Raw genomic sequence first — 22353 nt, 5'->3', positions numbered from 1 at the left:
CTGTGCTTAAAATAAATCATCTTCTGCCAGTCCAGTGACACATTCACTTATTCATCTAATTAAGCCACAGCCAAACGATGATCTCAAACCAGATTTGTAATCAGCTATTGGCACACTGCTGCCTATAAGATTTTGTTCCCACACTGAAATTTAAAAGCTAGTAACCACCAGTGGTGTTCCATTCCTGGAAACTTAACATCAATTAAGGCTGTTCTCTTACTACCATTTGACATACCCACTGCATTTTTTGCCTGAGACAAACTTTGTTCCTAAAACTGTGTCTCCCAGAGTTTCCTCCACCAGTACAGGTGAGCTAAAAACATTGCTTTCAATATATTTTCAATATAAAGCACCCAGATTCTCCACTAAGAACAACTCACTATCTGTTCTAACTGTTTAAGCAAAGAGGCCCCAGTCTCCTGGGGAAGAAAAGAGCCCTTCACAGATCCTTGAAGAGTGACCTGGGACTACAGATAAGAACGGAGAAGATGGAGACAAGGAAGGTTAATGAAGCTTGCATGGAGCAAAGAATACCTAAGAAACAAAATAGAGAAAGTATCCAGACTGATTGGACACAAGTAATTTCATTAAAAGATCATAAAGATATCATTAAATATCCCCCACTCAGAACTTCCATATAGAGGCAATCACCAGAGGGATATAAGAAGCTTCCTTCCCTGGACAGTGTGTGCCACACTCACCTTAGGAAATGGGAGATGTGAAATGCTTGTTCTCACCAGACCAATCATATTTTCTGAACAAAAAAGTCAACTTAGTACTTCCCTTTAACATGTATAAAAGAAAAAAGGCATCCCTGCTCACTTAGAACATACTTAACTTTAAACATACATTTGCTTCACTGATAAACAGAACAAGAACGACTTAAGCACACACTTAAATGCTTTTCCAATTCAGACCCTAAAAATAGGCAATGATTTCTACAGTTCCTCTTTCTCTTGTTCTACTAATGACAGACAACTATTGTGCCATGTCATTATGACAAAAAGATAGCTTAATTGCCCTCATTCCAGAAGCTGTCAGTTCTGCTTAACTGGTACATAATGTATTTGTCTGGAGTAAATGTGTTAATGCATCAGTCACTTATACATAGCATACATTTTCTTCTGCTGCATTTAAAAAAAATTGGTTTTTATGGCTGACTTCCTAGACATTATATTCACTGATACACGGAGCAGTGATATGGCTGTTCTGCAACTCATTTATTTGAGAAAGATGCATTAAGTAACTTTATCTTGAATTCATTTTTCAAGACAACTTCAACCTGAACATGAATTTTCCCAAAAGCTCCCCCCCCCAAAATCATCAATATCAATGAAAATTCACATCTTATGTAAAAATACAACTCTTATATAGATGCCACTATATAAAAAAGGCACTGAACGTTTTCTACCATGCTGTAAGAATACATGGATAATCAACATCACTAAACGTCAGGACCAAACACATTTGCATTATGGAACACAGCACTTTCTTTTTGTTTGTTTTAATGATATTTTTCCATAGAAACAACATGCTAAAAACTTTTCCCTTACCAGGAGCAACTTCAGAACTTACTTGATTTTTTGAATCCAGATGCAATAGTCTGTAATGAAGAGATCATTAAGGATGTAGGCAGGGTCGCTCTCCCTAAAAATCCTGTGAACGTCCAGCAAACATCTCAAAACTGCAGCTCTTCCTGGAAGTAGATTTTCATTAGGTTTGTTTGGTTGTTTTTTTAAGATCATCCTGCTCCCCTCTGAGGCAATAAGTAATTTTGCTAACTGTACCCACATAACATTAAGTGGACCCAGAGTCTCAAACAGCAGTTAGATGACTGTGCCCCTCAGCATCCACATCCATGTGGATGCAGAGCCTGACTTCAGCAGGAATCTCCACAAGACTCCAGCCTGGAGGCACAGCCATGCCAGCACTTCTCTACAGCTGATGGCCTCATTCCTGGACATTCCTCATTCCTCCTTCAGCCTCTCCTTTCCTCTTCTCTGTACTCTGCTGCCCCAAGCTTTAGCACAGCCATATAAGATTAAGCTGTAAAGTAACTCACAAAGTTACACCCTATCATTCCCTTGCTGATAAAACCAACAAAATATTATTTCTCTTTACGTCTATGCAAACATCTGTGTTTTTTTTTAAAAAAAAAAAGGTTGCAAACACAGGCCCACTGCAGGATGCAGTACCCAGGACCACAGAATCACGTAAGCCAATGTAAGTGATACCACTGCCTAACATCCAACCATGATTGTAAATCAAGCAGAACTTCTTCTACTCCTCTTACAGAAAGAGTAATTTGGCCAATGGAGCCTCCAGAAAAAAATCCATTTCAGGCTCAAAGAAGTCCTATTTAACACACACAGCTGATGAATGATGAAAATGATTTCAAAAAACAAAAAGCTTGAGCATCTTCTCAATGCCACAGACAGAAGTCCTTCTGCAGTCTGTTTATTTTTCTCCATAGTCAATGAATCTTTATGAAGAGAACTGATTAATATAACTCGCAATTAGCTGGAATCACCTACCTTAGCTTGAAAGTTGCTAAGGGGTTAAGTGCTGGAACACTAAAAAATATTATTTTCCCTGTTTAATGAGGGGAAAAAGAAAAACATTCAAATGAAAACAACCACTACTGCAAATGGAATCTAATAACCTTCTCCCAAGAGACAGGCTCCTCCTAGGCTATGAAACCTCAACATGGATGAAATTACATTTTACAGAATATATACAAAAAAGAGATCAGAACTCCCCCTGCTGTTTGAGTACAAAATTTGTTTGTTGTTGTTCAGTAACTCCAGGCTGGAAAAATAATGACAAAGAATGAAAGTGGAAAGATGCAGAAGATGGCAGGGAAAAGACCTGCAAAGCATAAAGCAAGCAAAACTGAAATAACAACAACACTGGTCTGGAAGAGAGGCAATCGACAAGCAAGGATAGAATGCAAAAGAAAAAAACCCAAGTGTAAGTGATGAACTTTAGATTCTATCACCTTCAATGCTTGTCAAGCCAGGCTTGTCAAACTCAACTATTTTGACTACAATGAAGTGCGCTCTTTTAAGAAGAAATTATATGTGGAATTAAGATTTTGCTAAACTTTTTGGTTCTAACTGTCAAGCTGCCAGCTTGAATCATTTACAACATCCACTACATTTACTCATCTGCCACATAACAATGTAAATTAGTGACTATGACACTAAGTTTCAACAAGCCTACCTTCATAAACCATGATTTTAGATTATATTAATGGGCCTTAACGGGCCTGTCGTTGGTGGAGTTGCAGTTCTAGCCAAACTCAGCTCCTGCCTGCTCAACACAGGCACTCTAGCTTTCACCACAGACCTTTCTCCCCAAGCTTCACAAAACAGAGCTGGACTGTATCTGGGTAAGATACCAGCTCTGATCAGAGATTTTTCCAAGGCTGAGATCATAGAATGGTTGGGGTTGGAAAGGACCTTTAAGACCATCTAACTCCAACCCCTTGCCGCACGAAGGAACACCTCCCTCTAGACCAGGCTGCTCAAAATCCCATCCAGCCTGGCCCTGAATGTTTGATATTCCTATCACTTTTATGTTAACCCTCTGGAATGAGCTTAAACCACAACTGCCTCCACTGCTTAGTAAACAAGTGGCTTCACAGGCTTCTTCCTGGTAAGTACACTAATTTTATTATCTCCCAAGCCCCCAAAACAGAAAATGTGCAGGAATGAGGCCATCAAGTTCTGGTGAAAGGGGCCCAAAAATTAAAGAGATATTTTACTTTTTTTTTTTTTTTAAAGAAGACAAACTTACCCAGCTGCAGTATCATGATTGTATCATTGAGGGCACGTGTCACCAATCCAAAATGTCTGTACAGCGGATAGCACACCACTCTTCTCCCAAAAGATACCAGGACATCATGAATGCTGGTGAAACACTGCATGTGTCAGTGGAAAATCACAATTAGTTTGTGTACCTTCCAACACAAGAAACCATTACTTTTTTCCCTTAGAAAAAAAACCAACTCATGGTAGAATAGACAAAAAGCGGAGCTTAAGGTATCATGCATCTGAAATCTGCACTTTGATGAAAATCAACATGCTAAAAATAGGAATGAGATACTGCAAATTTCCTCTGCATGGCAGGGTAACAGAAGTTCTATACATTTTGGTGGTTTTGCATTAAAAATAGAATTGAGGGAACATTAAACATCTAACCTAAGACTTTGCCATTCCTTAAATTAAAGCAATAAATTACATCTGCCTCACATTATTATTGTATATAAGGGGAAGCTATAAAAAGCCTTTTAAGAATATAGAAGAAATTAAAACCACATGATATTAACAAAATACATGTGTATATATAAGATCTTTGAAAATGATACAAGATTGCCTCTCATGAAAATTACAGATAGTTAAGACAGAGATCAACGTATCTGCCCAGGGAAAGCAGCTCACTGCCCTTCTCTATGGGTGAGGAAGGCTGCTAACTTACTCAGAGCAGACAAATTAGTGAGTTACTACACACTCTTAAGAGAGCAGTTTCTTTTCCAGCTTTCATTTTCAAAAGACAAAATATTCCATTTATGGCTTCAAATAAAAATACTTATTGCATCTTGAGCTCGCAATTTATTAAAACTCAAAAATGCTTTGCTGTCTGTGAGCACTTTCTTGCATTATATGACTACATACCTCAACCCACTTTTCATTTTAATGGATTACCGATCCGGATTCCAATCATTTCTATTTTGTTATTTAATATTTAGAGCCTAAGGTGTGTATGTGTATGGCAGTCAGTTCCAACAGCCCATAGCTGAGGCAATCTTGTTTACAGATTGATGCAAACACCCGCCTCTACATGGTTAGTGGAACAGATATAGATATTAACAGCTTGGTGCCAGGAGACTATATTTGCTGGGTGTGAAGTATACTGTTGGCACAGGCTGCGCCAAGAACTGCTACATTCCTGCAGGAGATCTCTGTGTGCACTCATCCTCTATGCTAGGACACAGAACTGAACAAATTCAGGAGGTAGGGCAATTGCTGCACTTCAACTGCACCCTGTTGTGACTTGCTACTGCAGAACACCTAGATGCACACAAACGAACACTACCTGACCTGTCACATCAGTTGTCTGCAGAGCACGTTCTTATGACCAGATATAACATCTCCCACTCCTAGAAATGATTGTGGGACTGAACCCAAATACCCTGACAGAAATCTCACATCTGCTCCTGCAAGCGGAGAACTTGGCTTGGTAATACCAGAGATGAGGGACGAACAGTCCCTTCTAGCTTGCTGCCCACACAAGAAGTGATGGTCTGCTGGCCAAGCCACACCCTGAAAGAACATTTCCTATTGCTTGGTTTGAAGATGCTTCTGGACCTCCCAGCAGCACAACCTGAAGCCATGCTGTGGAACAGAGATGCCAGAAGCCATCTTATTTGTAGCCAAGAGAAGGAACAAGCCAGAGGTGCAGAGCAATGAACTACGAAGGCTGAAGAAAAGTGCAGCAACAGAACTCTCACAAGTAGCCAATAAACTGCTTAACTGAGGCCTGCTAACAGAGCAGGCCTTAGAGGACAAAAGAAATCAATCCCTACTTTTTACACCTTCTCTATCTTAACACTGCTTTAGCCAGTTAAATGGGAAGAGATCTATGACTTCTGATCAAGGAGCTACAAGGCTCTATTTTCTTGTTGTAAGTAGATAGATGCACACATGGACAAAAATAAATAACAAATACAATGCACAAAATGTATTTTTTAAACTTACTTCCAGCCAGCACAGTGTTGCACTCAGTTTCCTGACATTCCAAGATGATTCAACCTGATTTAAGTGGAGAGCATAAAACAAGAGTTATCTAATTCCATATTCAAGACCACTGGCAAACTGTTTAAGATAAAGTTCTGGCAGCAATTTAAGAACCTTTGTGAATATAAAGGAGTAATTATACTGCGTGCATTGAAATGGTTGCAGGACAGTATTAAAAATTATATTGCGATGCAGATGTTAAGTGAAAAGGTTTCTATATTGGGAACATCCAGCTCATGCACAAAGTCTTTAAAATACAAGTACTCTTTGATTGGTGTAGTATTTTAGTGGAATTCTGCCCCCTTTTAGCAAGCACAGAAACTTAAATCTGCTCTGCACATCAAAACAGCTCAAGTTAAAATGCCTTGCTTTGTGAAAACAGCTCAAGACTTCTGGCTTTCAGAGAGGATCCTAAAGCCAACAGTACACAAAGTGTCGTTATTCTTAAAGGGAGATAAATTTGTAGTATTTCTGTGGTAGTGTGGTCTAGTGGGATGATTACAGCCAGGAAGCCTTGATGTATAATCCTGGCTCTAGTGAAGATTTGTGCAGCCCGAATGTCTTGGTTCTCCTGTTAAATAAAAGGCAAAGACAATGCATTTCCCACATATACCATACAGTGCTATCAAAAAATGATCTAGATTGGTACATGTCTCTCACGTGTTGCAGTGTCGTGCAACAGTAACAGGCAATGCAGAGCCCTGTGACTCTTCTGTTAACAGGCAGGTCTGTACACTCCTCCCTGCAATACTAAAATCTACAGTTCAGACTGATTAGGATCAAATATTTTTATGTCCCAAAATTCTGATTAAAAGTATAGAGAAAACATCTCCTTGGCTAATATCAGCAGCAGAGATGTTAGGAACAACACTAAAACTGAGAAGAAAAGCCTCTTTAAAAAGACAAGCTTGCAAAGGACTGCACAAGACTTCTGCTAATTTTTCTCATTCTTATATCCTATAAAGGTAAGCAAACACCAGAATACTGAAAATCCACATCTGCACTCCTGCTTCCCTCCAATATTTGAGTATCAGGAAAGAGAAAACATTTTTAAATGTGTTTAAAGGTTTCGTGATCTTAAATTGCTCACTGTATTATTCGAAGTTCTCTGGAAGATATTTTCTATACTCAATGCACAAGCTTAAAACCAAAAATAGATCAGTCTAAGAAAAACTATTTTGTGAAAAACATGTAACAATTGCCTATATAAAACACTACATCCCAGCCTCAGTTCTACAGACTTAATGGTTTCTTAAGCTATTCCATAATCCAAATCAGCACAAACATATTTGTTATGAAATGGTTCAAAAATAAATACAAAACATTATTTTATGAAATCTATATTTACTTAAATTGAGACACTACAAATTAGGAAGAAACAGAACCGCTGGTAAACTCCATCTCCCTCCACTTCTCTCCCACAACTAAAATGCTGCTCCAGAAGAAGTATTGCAATGAGTTGTAACGACCCCTAAATGCATCGCAATCTAGAGATGGTGTTTTACATTTTAACTTACTCAATTACATATTTTCAGTGCATGGAAGTTCACTTCAAATGGTAAGTTCCCCAAACAACAGCACAGGGTCCAGCAGTAGCTCAGTAAAACATACATTTACTCTTTTTACTTTTTTTTTTCTTTTCTAATATTACTTACATTTTTCTCTCCTTCATTGACACATATTTCATAGCAATATGCCAGAAGGATATCGATCAAACCAAGATACACAAGATGACGACTTCTTTTATCCAGAAGATAGGACTTATTTGTGAACTTCCTCAGCTGTTCTCTCTCTTCCTCAGAGAAGATCACTACAAAAAGTAAAAGGATAATTGATTATGAATTTAAAGCTGACACTTTCATTTTAAAAGGTAAACATACTACTTTGATAGTCTCTTTAAGAAGCAGCGTTACTAATCACAAGTCATTTATCACTCAGGAAAAAGCCTAAATCATTCTTACTTTCATTATTTATTAAATTCTGTAATAGTCTTTTTCAAAGTGAAGTTCCAGCCTGCCAAGTACTGTGTGTATACACCAGCAACCATGAAGCCCTCTGAAAGCACCAAGGATTTCTATGGATGCACAGGTGTCTTACAGGGACAAATACACAGCTGAGATCTCAGTAACTAGGTCCTTAAGTCCACAGCATAGGAGATAAAAAGACCAAACAAAAACAAATACAACTTTTACTTTAGAAGAATAAGAACTAAAGAAACAGAGAAGGATGAAAAGGAAAGATACAGTTCTTTGTATTCTTGAACATCATTAATTTTGCCTTGAGACTTAGGCACGATTTAGGAGATTCATTTAGACTGCTTGCTTAAATCCTTCTGACATGTAAAGGAGAGCAAAGAAAGACCAAAATCCTGTGCCTACTGATGTCAGTTCAAACAGCAGTTCCTTCTAAAGAGCTGTGGTTTACAGTGTCAGTGACCACGGCATTTGGTTTATGTTCAGCACACCTCTTTCATTTAAAAACAGCTACACAGAGCCAAACCAATGAACCATCTCACCCAGTACCTTTCCTGTGTTTCAGAAGGAGGAAAACACCACAGTTGTGATACAGCAACAACACATCACAGCAGTTCTCTAGGGAACTGTGGCATGGGCAAGGAGAGCTGAGAGAGAACACCGAATGGTAAAGCTCCTGAAGAGTACTCCAAGCACTTCAGAGAGGATGGCAGAATTCCCTTAAAATAACAGCGGAGATTAAGCAGATGACTGACTAAAAGCCATCTCCATACAGACTCAAGGTAAATCAAGAAGTCATTCAGAGAATGAAAGCAGCCAGAAGCCTGAGCTAAAAGAACTCCATCCAAGATGGCATGAAGCACAGACATCACAGTCAGCAAGTTCTGATTTCCTGAACCTCAGAGATGGAGCAGGCACATTTTGGTCAGCCACAAAGTGACAAAGAGCCATGCTACAGCATGACAGCAGATACTCTGCTGCAACAAGAAGTCCCACTCACTTATATGAGCAAGACACAGCAACACCAGAACCTGCCCCAGCTATACCCAGCTAGTTAAACCAGTCAGTCAAGCTGCTTCTTCCATCCCTTGCTTATCTCCCTACCATAAGGATGACAAACAAATGTGCTTAGAGATGTCTGTCCTCAAACCATTGCACACAACCCATGCTCTCAGGGATACAAGCCCCCTAACACACACGGTCAGCTTTATCCCAGGAGCTGTCTACAAGGCTCCTCATTTTATGACTGCTTTGAAACAAATCCTTGTGATGCCAAAGGCACATCCATATGTGCACACCTCATCTCAAGGCATCAAATCACAAATTAGGAAAAACACTTCTGAGCATTTCTCCTTGAGAAACAATAAGAAAGTTCATATCAGCTCCATAACCATGAAATACTTGATTTAAATTCCTGCAGAACCTTCTTTATGAGCTGAGCATTTCTCTGGAGTCGAGCCAGCCTCCATTCATTTACAGGCTCCCACAAAAAAACTTTCCACTTTTATGTCATCTCAAGAAAGCCAATCTCTTCTATTTGCTACATCCAAATACAAAATGGCAATTTAGCAGAACTATGGTAATTCTGCCCTGTTTTTCCATTAATGCAGCACAGTTCAGCATTATCCCCTGAATCACCAATAGTAGATAAATCTGCATTCTTTTCTTGGTAGTTTCTTCAAATGCGCTGATGGTTCAGCAAGTCCCCTCTGCCATCTGTACTGAAGTTATCCACACAATTGTATGTGCAATGCTGGAGAATATCTGAAAAAAGCTTAATTAACAACACTGCATAAACCCACTTTGTAAGTGGCTGCAGAGCAGGTGTGAGGAGGTACCACATCAGGAGCCTGACAGGTAGCAGAAGGTGCGACTGGGAAGAAGAAAGGTATTTTCAATCTCAACAACGCACCTCTTATTATTAAAATACACAAGTGGTGCTTTCACCCCAAAGGGAGGCACAAAATAAGGTGAAACCAAAGCTAAAGAAGAAGAAGAAATCCTAAATAAGAAACAGCCAGAAGCCTGTAAGCAAAGGCTGCTACCCCAGATCACAGTCACAAAGCTAAAGATCACTTCCAATGACTACTACAGTACAGCAGTTTCTCAGTAAGCAATCAACCAACTCCTTCTTACCATGAGCATCCATCACAAACAACAGGATTTCTGATGGATGCAGAGCAGTTACCCAGGACTCTCGTAGCTCTAGGTTCAACTCAACCTGCTCACCATGGCTAATCATAGAATCACCAAGGTTGGAAAAGACCTAAAAGATCATCCAGTCCAACCGTTCACCTGCTACCAATAGCTCCCACTAAACCATGTCCCTCAACACAACATCCAGTCTTTCCTTGAGTCTTTCCTCTCTGAGCCCAGCCCTCCAGCCATCTCCTTACCCAGCCAAGAGTGTACCCATCCAAGCCATGGGCTGCCAGCTTCTGCAGGAAAAGATGCACACATACCACGAATGCAACTACAGCTTTTCTCCGGATCTCATACAATTATGTTCAGAAGCAACTAAGAACCCACATAGCACTGCTCTTAATCAGTGGTTTTCAAGTGGAAGTTTGTCTCACAGATGATGAACAAAAACCAACCCACGTGCTACCAATCATCAGTTCAGAAACAGCCCAATGCTAAAGGCAAAAATATGTTTAACAGTTTTACCGTAACGTCTGCAACACGATGGAAAGCACAGCAATGGCAGCAGAGCAGCAAGGTCTGAGGCTGCAGCAAGGGAGGACTTGCTCAAATGCAACAGCCATGAGCACAGAAATGAAGGAAAGGAGCTGCTTACCTTCAGAAAGCGTCAGGTATGCAGGGACCTCCAGCAAGGCCTCATTGCCTCCACTGCCAACCCTTAAATGAGGTCTGGGAAGGGGTAGATCTTGGCTTCATCCCTTCCAGTCACTCAGGTACACTGCATGCACCTGAGCTCCCCTGGGATGGCCCTGCCTTCCCACCAGGTGCTCCATCACTGGTTCAAGCCATAACTTAACATTCCACTACAAAAACTGTCTTGGATTTCCTAAAAATCTATATTCCAGACATAAACATACATGTGAACCACACTTAAGAAGAAAGCATAGAAACTCAGTTTAGTGAATTTCATGAAATTTCTCTCATGAAAGAGCTTTTTCCCTTTGAACACAAACTCTCTGAAGCATTGTAACATATACAGCTGGACTGTAACAACTGAAAACATGTCTGCTAGACAAGAGCAAAGATGTAAAATCAGACAAGTCCCAAAGGTAAACATGACAAGATGTTCATTACCTTACTGCAAAGCACCAGGTGTTCTTAATGAAATACATCTCTGGAGAAAATAATTCAAGTTTACAAACAAAGATCTATCCATTCCTCAAAGATTTTTGAGGAATAAATTACCCAGGCCCAGAACTAATTATTAACATGTCAAAATCATCACCTACCTTGTTTTCCTATTTCAAAAATAAAAATGCATAGAAGAATATCAGAATAAGTAAAATCATAATTACTACACTGCTATAATAAGCCCGTATTTTGTATGCTGGCATTACCAGTGCTTTATCTAACAACCGCTTCACAACAATTAAAGCAATAATCTGAAAAGCAGCATCTGCTGCTACTTGTGAAATCTTAAGTTTGCAAATTGCCTTTAGTTTGCTTTTAAAATAATATGTACATTTGTTGGTGCCTGAACTTCTTTCTGCAACAGCATAACTGTGTGTTCATACACATGGATGTATAAAGGAATCCTACAGATTAACCTCTCATACAAACTTACCATCAGACAATACTACCAAGATCATCCTTATGTACTACGTGCCTCATTTTCTTAGCTTATGAAAGCCATTCCTCAGTGACAGAACACAACTGTCAGTGAAGTAAAATCTAATCTCTGAACAGAGGGACGAGGTCTGACAGTTACATGGTGTTTTGTTACAGTGGGGTGAAATTTTATATAGCAGATCACATCACTTAAATTCTAGATAAGGTTCAGGGTATCCAGCAATCATTCCAATGTAACACACATATATCAAGACTGTTGTGAAACTCGCCACTCTTAAGTATTAGGGGTACGCAGATGAAACATGCTCCCTCGGGAGCCAAATCAGTGGTCGGCCTCCTAGAGCCACAGCAACTCTAGGTCAGAAAGGACACCTGAAACTCAGCTCATCCAGCCTTCCAGCAGAAGCACAGCCTTAGCTCACGGCTCCTGTCAAGCCAAGTTTTGAATTCCATAACCAGCTCAAAGGAAACTAAAAAAAATTGCTGAGCTCTAAATGTTAACTAAAATGCTATGAAGCACTACTAAGAGTTTATGAGTACTTTTCTGCCAGTTAGAAACTGGCAGCACTAGATATAGGGGAAGATTAGCCAGAAGAAGGCAGATAAATCAAGAATCAAGTTAGGTTTTGATTCTAATCAGTAGCAAACATGTTTCTTCCTCAAGCTCTTGCCAAGATATGAAGAGAGAACAGGCGTCGCTGCTCCAACTAAAGATGCCAAGGGGCTCTGCTTAGGATCAGCATTTCCCCCAGAGTTGGATGCTGCCTTAAAAAAAGGCATTGTAAACTTAAACCTGTGAGTAATAGAACTAATGAAGCAGATTTTCTATTGATTTGTCTCTCGTGCTCCAATGGTTCGCTTTCTGATTACATGTGAAAGGTCACAAACTTCCCGCAGTACTGACGTGTTGATAACATATCTTTCCTTTATGAATTCTGCACTATCTAAAAGATAGTAGGGAAGATTTCACAAAGCTATTTGTTCTGTTGTATGTGGGGCCGTTTTCACAGAGCTTGTAGGAGGCAGATACTTGAGACCTCTAAAGCTCTGCTGCAGAGATACTGCAAAGGCAGCACCACAGCAGCCTGGCAGCTAACACACCTAGGGGACCAAAAAATACAGGGGATGACCAGAGAACCACCAAGCATCAAATTCTACAGCCAGTACCCTACTACCCCAATGGCCTGCACTATAAGCTCCCGTCTGTCTTAATGCTACAATTCCTACTTATCCTTTCTATCAGATAATATCCAATAAATAACTCCCTGAAAAGCAATACCCCATTTTACATCTGAGAGCAGCAGATTTCTCCAGTACAAGATGCTGCACTTCTGATGGCATGATTGCTAACATACCTCTCAGTTTCCATGATCCTCTGCAAAGGCTTTGGACAGTACATTAAGTCAAGAACAATCTTTCCTCCCACAGAAGAGGGACGCTCCTGCAAGCTGTCTGTGATACAACACCTATCATGAGCTATAAACAGTCTTAACCTTCACCAAATCTGCAGTCTGTTTACAAGCTGAATGTCTGGAAGTATCTCAGCTCATCAAGAAAGATGACAGAAGTCAGATCAGACACAAGTCAGGAACTCACGAAGACTAAACCCAGACACTCCTTATTGCACAAAGGCTTCATTTTTTCCCCCTTCACATCCTAAAGACAGATATAAACATGAGAGGGCTACTGTATCTGATTACTGCAAAAATAAGTTTGACCTGACACTTAACAGGCTCAAAGAATCACTACACATCACTTCAGTAACACATCTTACAATACACTGCAGTATGCAGTTCCTAGTACTGTTTTGCACTTTATAGCTGAGCTCCACTGTTCAAAGGCTTCTTACTACAAGCACGCTACCACCAGCAACAGCCTTCTTATCCTTTTAGGCATGTAACAAACCTTGGCTTAATGCATTCAGATTTCTCCCCAGTTCTAAGGGAAATAATGCAAGTTAACTTCAGTGGTTACGAAAGCCTTTCACTTAGCACAGTCCTTTATGTGCCCTCTTTCAGTCATTCCCACTTCCTAAGCATGCATAGTAGGATACATATTAATGCAGGTACATAATGAAACTGTACACAGTTTGAAAGAATTCCTGCATCTGTAACTCAACATCCACACACTTAAGGCAGATTATCCAACCCCTTTGACTGGGTAAAACATAAAAGCAATACAAGAACACCTGGAACCCATCCGATTCTTCAGACTCCAGATCCAGCAAGCTGGGCCCCCTCTTGCCTTTATTTCCACATAAAGGCACTTCAAGTGGAACCTGTACTCCCTCTCATGGCGGTTTCTCTCACCACAACTCATTCAGGTTTAAGAACCTCCAGCGGGTTCAGGTCCTTATTTAGCTGCTTGCCATCACTGCCTGCTGCTACCATTCAAACAATGTTATCAAAAAGGAGGTCTAAGTTGGGGGGCACAGGAAGGTGTATGGGGATTATTGTCATTATCCAACCCCAACATGGTCACTTCTGTTAAATTTACTCAAGATCTCCAAAACCACATAAGCCTCTGCACTCAGCCACATGAAGGACACACTAAGTTTTGTGGTCAACTTTACCACAAAAAGAAAACAAAACAGCGATCTTAACAAATAATTTAGAGAAAAAGTGACCCTCTGCACAGCCCCAGTCTCTGTCTAACTTTCATCAATAGGTTTGCCAGGGCTTTTGTGCACTTTCTCTATTGTTGCTGCTGCCCCAGAAGTCCAAAATCTATGCATGTGTTTTTCTTCAGAACTTTAACTAGGAATGAAAAATAGTCTCTATCAATACAGTCATCCAGCAGCTCTTCATTTTCCTGATATTGCTTGACACAGGCAAACGTTATCAATATTTCATTTACTAAAGGAGTGAATGGATAAAAAAAACAAAAGAACTCCTCAATGTTCTGTTTTCAAGCTTCTAGTACCTTTATCCAATGCTTTCTAAACCAAAAGCTTATGATGGATATAATTAATTTCTTGTTTCTAAGGCTGAAGAGAGATCAGAAATGAAGATCAGATTACATTCACAGTAAAATACAGAGAATTTACCTAAATTCCATTGTTACACTTCTGTAGAAAATGTGAAAGTGCAGGTATTATTAGTGGACTAATATAATATCTGTCACAACACCTCTGCTAAAGGGATTATCATTATCAACTTCAGAAACAGTGTTTTCATACTGTATAGGAAATGAACAAAGGAGAATAAAGGAATGTGCATAATAACTTAGAATACTCTGCAATCATTGTGTTCAGAAAGGTAATAGTTATCTGTTAACAGTACTGTCACAAGGTCACCTACTAAGTCTGAAACCAACCCATTTTTCCCTTGAAAAAACTCTAGGAACTATAAAAATAGCAGTGCAATATAAGTACCATGAGCATCTGTGATACTGTATAATAGAAACAAAGCGTCCTACAGAAAATGCACTCAGAGATAAAGGCTGGTAGCAGTTCAATCGCCCAATGCTGACTCTCAACAAACTCACTGTGATGTGGCTACACCATGTTTATAAGTAGGCATGAAAAAAACAAAACAGTTTGAACTATCATTCTTTTTAAAATGCAGCTAGGAAAGGAACCACTTGAAAAATCTAGACAAAAAAAAAAGGTGGGGGGCGGGGGCAAGAACCAGGATCAAACAAATGGCTCACTTGTGAAAAGACAGATCTGATTTGAGTTCCGATGCCACAACTTGCTGACCCTGGCAGCATCTCTGAAAGTTTGAGGCATGCAGCATACTTTAAAAGGCATCTTCTTCCATAGATATTTGAAACTCTAAAATGGTCTTCAACAACAGTTCACTCCAAAAATTATTACAGACACCAGAGATCACATACTGCACCACACAAACAAAATACTTCAGTATATAAACGTCCTTCAAAAAGCAGAAAAGATAGTAACAGGACACTTGTCTACAATCTTCAATCTAGAAGAAGAGTTCTTCCTTGAAGAACGATAACCTAAAGCATATCAAGCCTCCACAGCAATTACCATTCAGTATTTTTAGAGATATATATGTGTGTGTGTGCTCTCACCAGTTGTATGACTGTCATGGTTCTGACTGCTTTCTCCCTGCAAAGCCATCATTTTTTTATGAGCATCAACCCACCACGGTTTGTACTTCAAAACATGTTGAATAGCTTCATCTTCAAAAAAGTCAGCTCTGGGAAAGAAAAAGTAATAAGCTATTTATTTCAGTTCATATTCTATGCAGGTATATATCAATGCACACACAGCATATACCTAACTTAGATTCAGGGTGCTTTCCAAAACTTAGAAATACAACTCTAAAAATTAAGAACAAACCTGATCATCATCTGCTCTTTAACTTTAAACCATTTTATCTTGCAATATCTCTTCCTCTCTACCTTTCCAAGGCCAACCAGAAACCTAGAAAATCACTACATTCACCTTTGTGTCATACTGCAAATAAGCCTCATTTGTTTGGGATATACCTGTAGGAAAACACATTTCACAGAGCACCACACCAGCAGCAAAATTGACTTTATTAGTAAGGTTGCTCACTTTCAAAGCAAGTATATTTAGAGAGAAACGGTATGTGGCTAAAGAGCAAAGAAAAGTAGAGATAAGGACTGACTTTTAAGGAAACAAATGCATGTCTTTGCAAGGTGGAAGAGGAAGTGTTGTGAATTATAGAAGAGGCACATCTCAGCACAACGCAGTAGTAAAATCTCAATATATTAGGTCTTCAGGGATTTGTATTAAAGGGTTTAAGTTTTAAGCTTCCTCTTATTCTTGCTTTCTCTTCAAATCAAACAATAGTACAAATACTGAGAATAGAGGAAAAAAATACAGTGCATTTCTTAATTCTCTTAATACAAAAGTTGCCCAAACTACTGAACAGAGACTGCAGTTTGCTTAATTCTCACTTGTATTTTTTTTACTCCTTCCTTAGGTGTCATATATATATTAGCTTGTGTAGATTCTCCTTGAGGTCAACAGTCCACAGCAGACCTGCTTGAGTACCAGCTGACTTCTAAGCTTGATTTAACAGCAGAGAAACATCAAAACACAAAAGAATGCCCTGTGCCTATGTCACACTTGTGACTGTCCCCCACAGCCCAGTCTGAAGAGACAAAGGCAGATGAAAAATGAAGTTATTTCCAAAAGTGATTTTAAACTTTGGAGCACTCCTACTTCACCAGGTGAAATAAATTGGTACTCACAGGTAATGATCAGGATCAAACTTGGCAGCTTCAGCTTCCAGGCGCTTCATCTTACGTTCATCTATTGGAGTTTGGTCTGGATCCTTAAGGTCTATAACATCACCAAGTTCATCCTGAAAGTGTAACAAAAGGGAGCTGATAAAGCCACAGAAAGTGTGCAAGATTTCTTTAGTAAAAGTTTCGGAAGGATGTTGTTTGATTTTCCTGACAAATCTTCCAAACTCAGGCTCTGTTGCATAAATAAAACATCAACACTTCAATTATCCCAAATTCTAAGGCACCTTCAAATATTACAAGTTCTATTAAGGTCTATTAATACCATAACCAACCATAAGGCAGACAGATTATTCTGCATTATTATGAAAATAGTATTGTTTAGCAAAAACAGAACCACAAAGAGATAGAAATCAAATATTGTTCTTCTGCCTTGAGATTACTCCTCCACTCTGAAGTGGCCATACATTAATCAACAGGCAATTGCAGTGCCCTCTCAAACATCAGTACCTGGAGGTACATTAATGCTGATGACAAATGGACTACTTCAGAAATTTCACAGTAATAAGCCAGCACAAATATCCTAACAGAATACAAATGCTTTCTCCACAGACAGCAGTCATCTGCCCCAAAACCTTAAACGATTACAATTCATGCAGTGATTTACAAAGTTGTGCAGTTTGCTTTGAAAGGCTACTGAAATCACTCAGAGAAAGAATTTAAGTAGAAAATTAAAGAAATATAATCCACTTCTTTTATTAAAGCTCTGTATGCTATGAAAATCATCCTACCTAGCATGTTACTGGTTGTAGATTAGCTTCCGCCTGTTTAACTGCTGAACAGACAGGAGCAAAGTAAAGACACTTCGAAGCTCCTGTTCTACCAACTAATCCACAGGAGAAACATAGTTAGAATTCAGCAATGGAGAATTGTTACCTAACAATCTTCTCCTGGCTACAGAATGAACCAGGAACCCCACCCAAGGAGAAAGGTACTTGGAATCTTTATGACAGGAAAAAGAATTCATTTACCTGCAGCCTCTGAAATACCCCTGACCGCAGATTCCCAAACCCATAGTAGCACTGAAGTGACAGAGGACTTTCTGCAGCTTCCTTATAAAGGGTCTGCTCTATTTCCCAGTCAAATTCTTCCTCTTCCTCCTCCTCCAACTCAGCAGGGACACCTGGGTATATGCATGATCAGAGAAAGAAAACCTTATGCATATGATTTGAAGAAAGGCAAACAAAATAAGCACTTTTTATTTATTTAAGAAATCTTCTGCAGTGCTGGGCTAACTATAATTTAAAGAAACAGAAGGGGAAAAGGTAAACACGTGAACTACGCAACTTCACATCCCACTTTATGGGACTGACACTGAGAATATCCTGAGAATTTTCCTAAACCAGATAGTCTGAATGCAAATCAGCCATAAGAGACTTTCCAACTATAGATGTTCAGAATCGTTGGACCTTCGCTGCATCCCTCTGCAAAGGGCAGCCTCCTAAAAAAATGCACCCATACACTCTTACCACCCGTAACACGCAAAATACCACTTGCTTTAACACACAAGCCCAATTTTCCAATTCTATCCTAACCCTGAAGGGTGGCACACACCTATATGTTCACATTGGACTAGACTGCCTCTATCACAAACAAGTTCAGTGAACTACAGAAAAAGTCATAGGTTATTCAAGTGTTTGAGAAGGCAGATGCACACAGCAGTGAGCAACAGGTCCTGCTCTAGTATTAAAAAAATTGCAAGAATAGAGACAAGGAAAACTAAAGCTTTGAGCACACACGGTCAGAGTCTAAAGCAATTGTTCCACTGATTTCAACAAGCCCAGGATTTTATTCTAAGGGAACCACAAGAGGAACATAACAAAGTTATCCACAATTTAAGACAGATGCCCACAAAATTAATCATAGACAGTCACATTTTCTGAAAAATATGTTAAGCAAGTCATCCACTAGAACAAGTGGTTTTAATTAGCTTCTGCCCTTAGAGCCAAAGGACCAGTTGTGCTACATCATGGAAGGCTCACGTGTGTGTTTATTATACAGCCACTAGAGGGGTACAAAGATCTGCAGAGGATTAGCACACATTAAACACATTTTGTAAAAGATGATATCATAACTAACCTACAGACAGCCCATAGATAGCACATGTATTAACTACTACAAGACATTCCTTTCAGTAACCCACAAAATTCCAGATTCATTCAAACTTTGCTTCTACCTTGGCCTAAACAATATCAGAAATACACTTTTTATTAAATACATTACTATGGAGATCTATAACTATTTCATTTTGTACCTAAATTGATAACTTAGTTAAGTTCTTGTCATACCTATCTCCTCCACTAAAGGTTTTGCTGTCCTTGATTTCTTTGGTGCTAAGAGAGATGTCAGCATGTCCAGACCTTCAAAATACTGTCCAGGACTCTCCTTAGGTAACTGAATTGTAAAAGTCCCTTATAATAAAGGCAGAATATAGTTACCACATTGAAATAATCATGGCAAACAAAAATGCTCATTTTCCCCTCTACTGTAAAAGGCTCATGAAGCTGAGGTACATGCAGGTAGCAATCTATTACGCACTGATATATGAACATGTTTTTAAACTTCCATAACAAATTACACAAAAATCAAAGATGTTAAAGCATAAAAGACAGCATTTAACAAACTGTGATCACCTACACACCAACAGAAAAACTTCAATTAATTGTCATCAACGGATGGCTACAAGAAGCTATTCAACCCTCTGATTATCGTTTCAAGCACAAAACAAAGCCTTCATAAGCCTTTCTGTTTATGAGTATGCTTATTTCAAAAGGTACTTTATTCCAGAAACACCTTCCACCTTTAAAGTGTCCTCTCTTATGACTTAGTCAAGAGAACGTCTCGGGATCATCTCATTTCTGCTTAGTACCACTCTTCTTCACAGATTTGCAAGACTCTGAACAATTCACATATTTGAACAATGGCGTGTCTGCCTCCTACAGGGCTTGACACATCTCTTTCTTGTATTTTTAAGACAGTTTAAACTTAACGATAGACCACACACAACAAATCCTCAGCAAGTTTTCTTCTTTTAACACCACGTAACACAAGAGAAGTTACATTTATTTACAGGATTTATTTATTCACACTTTGATAAAGTTCCACGCATTTCCACTGCAAGATAAACTAGTGAAGAGTCAGTATTCTTCATGACAACTACAATAAAATATTAAACAATACCTTTGTCTGTGTCATAAGATGCTTTTTCTCTGCCATTTTCCACAACTCTTCCAGGAAGTGTCAGTCTGGATGGAAATAAAGAGATGTCTCATTGAATGCCTGACTAATTCTGCAACTTCACATCTCAGCACATAAAAATGTAAGGCACATTCCAAGGGCAGTACAAACAACTTAACAACGTGATTCTGTTGGTAATAATGGAAGTCATGAACTAAAATCTCTCTGCGGCTTTAAGTTAATGACAAAGTCACAGCTAGCACAGACACAACACCCTTAGTACTAACTTCAGCAATTAAGAGATGCTGTAATTTAAAAACCTCTAAGCTAATCCACTGTGACAGGACATGAGGCAGCCAACTCAGTGCTTTCCACCAACCTAATGAAATCCTTTGTGGTCTACTAACATATATATATGGCATATATACACATATAGGATAAGTACATCCAACAAAACAGGAAGTAGAAAATAAAAAGGGTTCATGGCTCATCAGCCCTTACACGTCAAAGATTCTCTCAACATTTCCACAATGAGATTGCTGGTTGTTTCTTTCCCATAGCATTGCAAGGCACTTGCTAAAAAACGAAGCCTGGAACCTCACTCCCTGACACCTGCACCACATGGATTTAATCAGGCGGACATCAAAATTCCACACAAAATATATCATACCTGACTCTCAGTGGGGAAATGACACACTCTATAAGACCTAGGTGCATTCAAAGAATTAAGCTGTCAGTTTACTATTAAAAATCAATGCTCATATAAAAGTAGAAGTTCCTTAAGCTCTTTTTAAGGTGGCAACACCTGGAATCAAAGGTACCAGATCCATAAATACAGTTCCATGCTGAAAACAGGCTGTGTGCAGCCTACAGTGTGAGAGTTACCAGAAGAGTTACCTTCTGACCAGGAAGGTTCAGAAGGACCCAAAATGAAAGTCATTTTCTACCAATGTTTATCTCATTAAGTCCAACCTTTTTAAAACGCTTTCACCACTTACCTGAGAAAGTAAGGCTTGGCATAGAATTTGAAGTCTTCCCCTTCAAAGAACAGGTCAAGCTCTGACACTTTGGCATAAGGCACCCGGATGGTTATTATAAGAAAATCGGGATCCTGGCTCAGCTCAAAGTCTGGAGTTATCATGATGAATCCAGCACAGGAGAAGCTCCCACCAGTGCTACGGCCCTATTAAATGGGGAAAGAGATATAAATTATTGCAGCTGCCATTTTACAGCAGCAGAAAGCGTGTCCTGAAGGCTCTCTAAGGCCATTTGTGATTCTCACATCGCCAAGAAAACACAACAACAGCACATAATAAGAATAATAGTAATAATAATAATAATGATGATGATGATAAAAGCATTTCCACTCGTGGCCTGAAGGTCCATCTTGCTGCACTTGCTGCAACACAGCTTTATGTACATAAACAGAAGCACGCAGAGCACAGGGCACTAGTTGCACTCATTAAGGGGAAAACGCATCCAGTCCTAGAATTCATCAACTCTACAAACTGTTTCCAACCTCCCACTGATGTGAGCGCACACGGACACCGAACATAAGGACAAACACGAACCCACACACCGAGCACTGCTGCACCTCGTACCGCACACCGACCCGCTCCACGAGGGCCGCAGTTCCTGTGCACGCGAGTGGGACCCACTAACCGACCCACCACCTCCTCCCTGTGGACAAACGCGGATGCTGAGCCTCAGAAACGAGCCGTGTCCTGCCTGCAGCTCCGCACCGTCCAACACAGCAGCACAACACACAGCACACACCCCACTCGCCGCCCGCCCTCACCACGCCGGTGGAGCCGGGGCAGGCGGTGCGCATGCACGGGAACGGCCCCGCCCCGAGAGCCGCCCGCCCGCAGAGAACGGCGGGAGCAGACACAGCCCTGACACATGGCAGCGTGCCCCGTACTGCCGCTGTGTGCAGCCGGAGCTGGGGGGTGTGCTGTGCTGTGCTGTGCTGTGCTGCGCTGCGCTGCGCTGCGCTGTGCTGCGCTGCGCTGTGCTGTGCTGTGCTGTGCTGTGCTGTGCTGTGCTGTGCTGTGCTGTGCAGTGCTGTGCTGTGCTGCGCTGTGCTGTGCTGCGCTGGGCATTGCGGCCCGCAGACATTCCCTGTGATGCCGGGGGGCTGTGAGCGCCCAGCAGAGCCGCGGGTGTCCTTGTACCCACGGGGCAGTTGGGCTGGATGAGCTTTAAAAGCCCGTTCCGACCCAAACGATTCTGTGATCGGACGCTGAACATCAGCCACGAAGGGAGGAGAAAGGAGATGACGATGTAGACACAAGTCCCAGCGTTAAAACGTTCCTATTCCTGCACTGTTCTGCGGCTGGTCCCGTTACAGCCCGGCAGTTACAGTAGTGTGATGTGCTGCACGATGTGCTGCA

At 40.2% G+C, this 22353-nt stretch overlaps 1 protein-coding gene across 7 annotated transcripts in view; it reads right to left on the bottom strand.

Moving 5' to 3' along the window:
* Window positions 1–22353, bottom strand: part of SHQ1 (SHQ1, H/ACA ribonucleoprotein assembly factor) — a 41291-nt gene that overhangs the window by 18662 nt on the left and 276 nt on the right. The window contains exons 1-11 of one of the 7 annotated variants that reach the window (XM_015875111.3): window positions 21759–22192; window positions 20959–21143; window positions 19964–20028; window positions 19072–19194; window positions 17755–17906; window positions 16730–16842; window positions 15578–15705; window positions 7454–7608; window positions 5760–5813; window positions 3799–3922; window positions 1576–1696 (exon numbers count right to left, since the gene is read on the bottom strand). In XM_015875111.3, the coding sequence (XP_015730597.2) occupies window positions 1576–1696; window positions 3799–3922; window positions 5760–5813; window positions 7454–7608; window positions 15578–15705; window positions 16730–16842; window positions 17755–17906; window positions 19072–19194; window positions 19964–20028; window positions 20959–21143; window positions 21759–21791 (1253 nt within the window). In that variant the 5' untranslated portion in view covers window positions 21792–22192. Of the gene's footprint in view, window positions 1–1575; window positions 1697–3798; window positions 3923–5759; window positions 5814–7453; window positions 7609–15577; window positions 15706–16729; window positions 16843–17754; window positions 17907–19071; window positions 19195–19963; window positions 20029–20958; window positions 21144–21531; window positions 22193–22353 lie in introns of those variants that run through there. The other 6 variants (XM_015875112.3, XM_015875116.3, XM_015875115.3 and 3 more) reach the window with 6 other exon arrangements.

Source organism: Coturnix japonica, chromosome 15, assembly GCF_054131305.1.
Source record: "Coturnix japonica strain WE chromosome 15, WE-NBRP24, whole genome shotgun sequence".
Lineage (NCBI taxonomy): Eukaryota > Metazoa > Chordata > Aves > Galliformes > Phasianidae > Coturnix > Coturnix japonica.
Note: the sequence above shows the minus strand (reverse complement) of the source record. Positions and strands in the feature narration are given on the sequence as shown.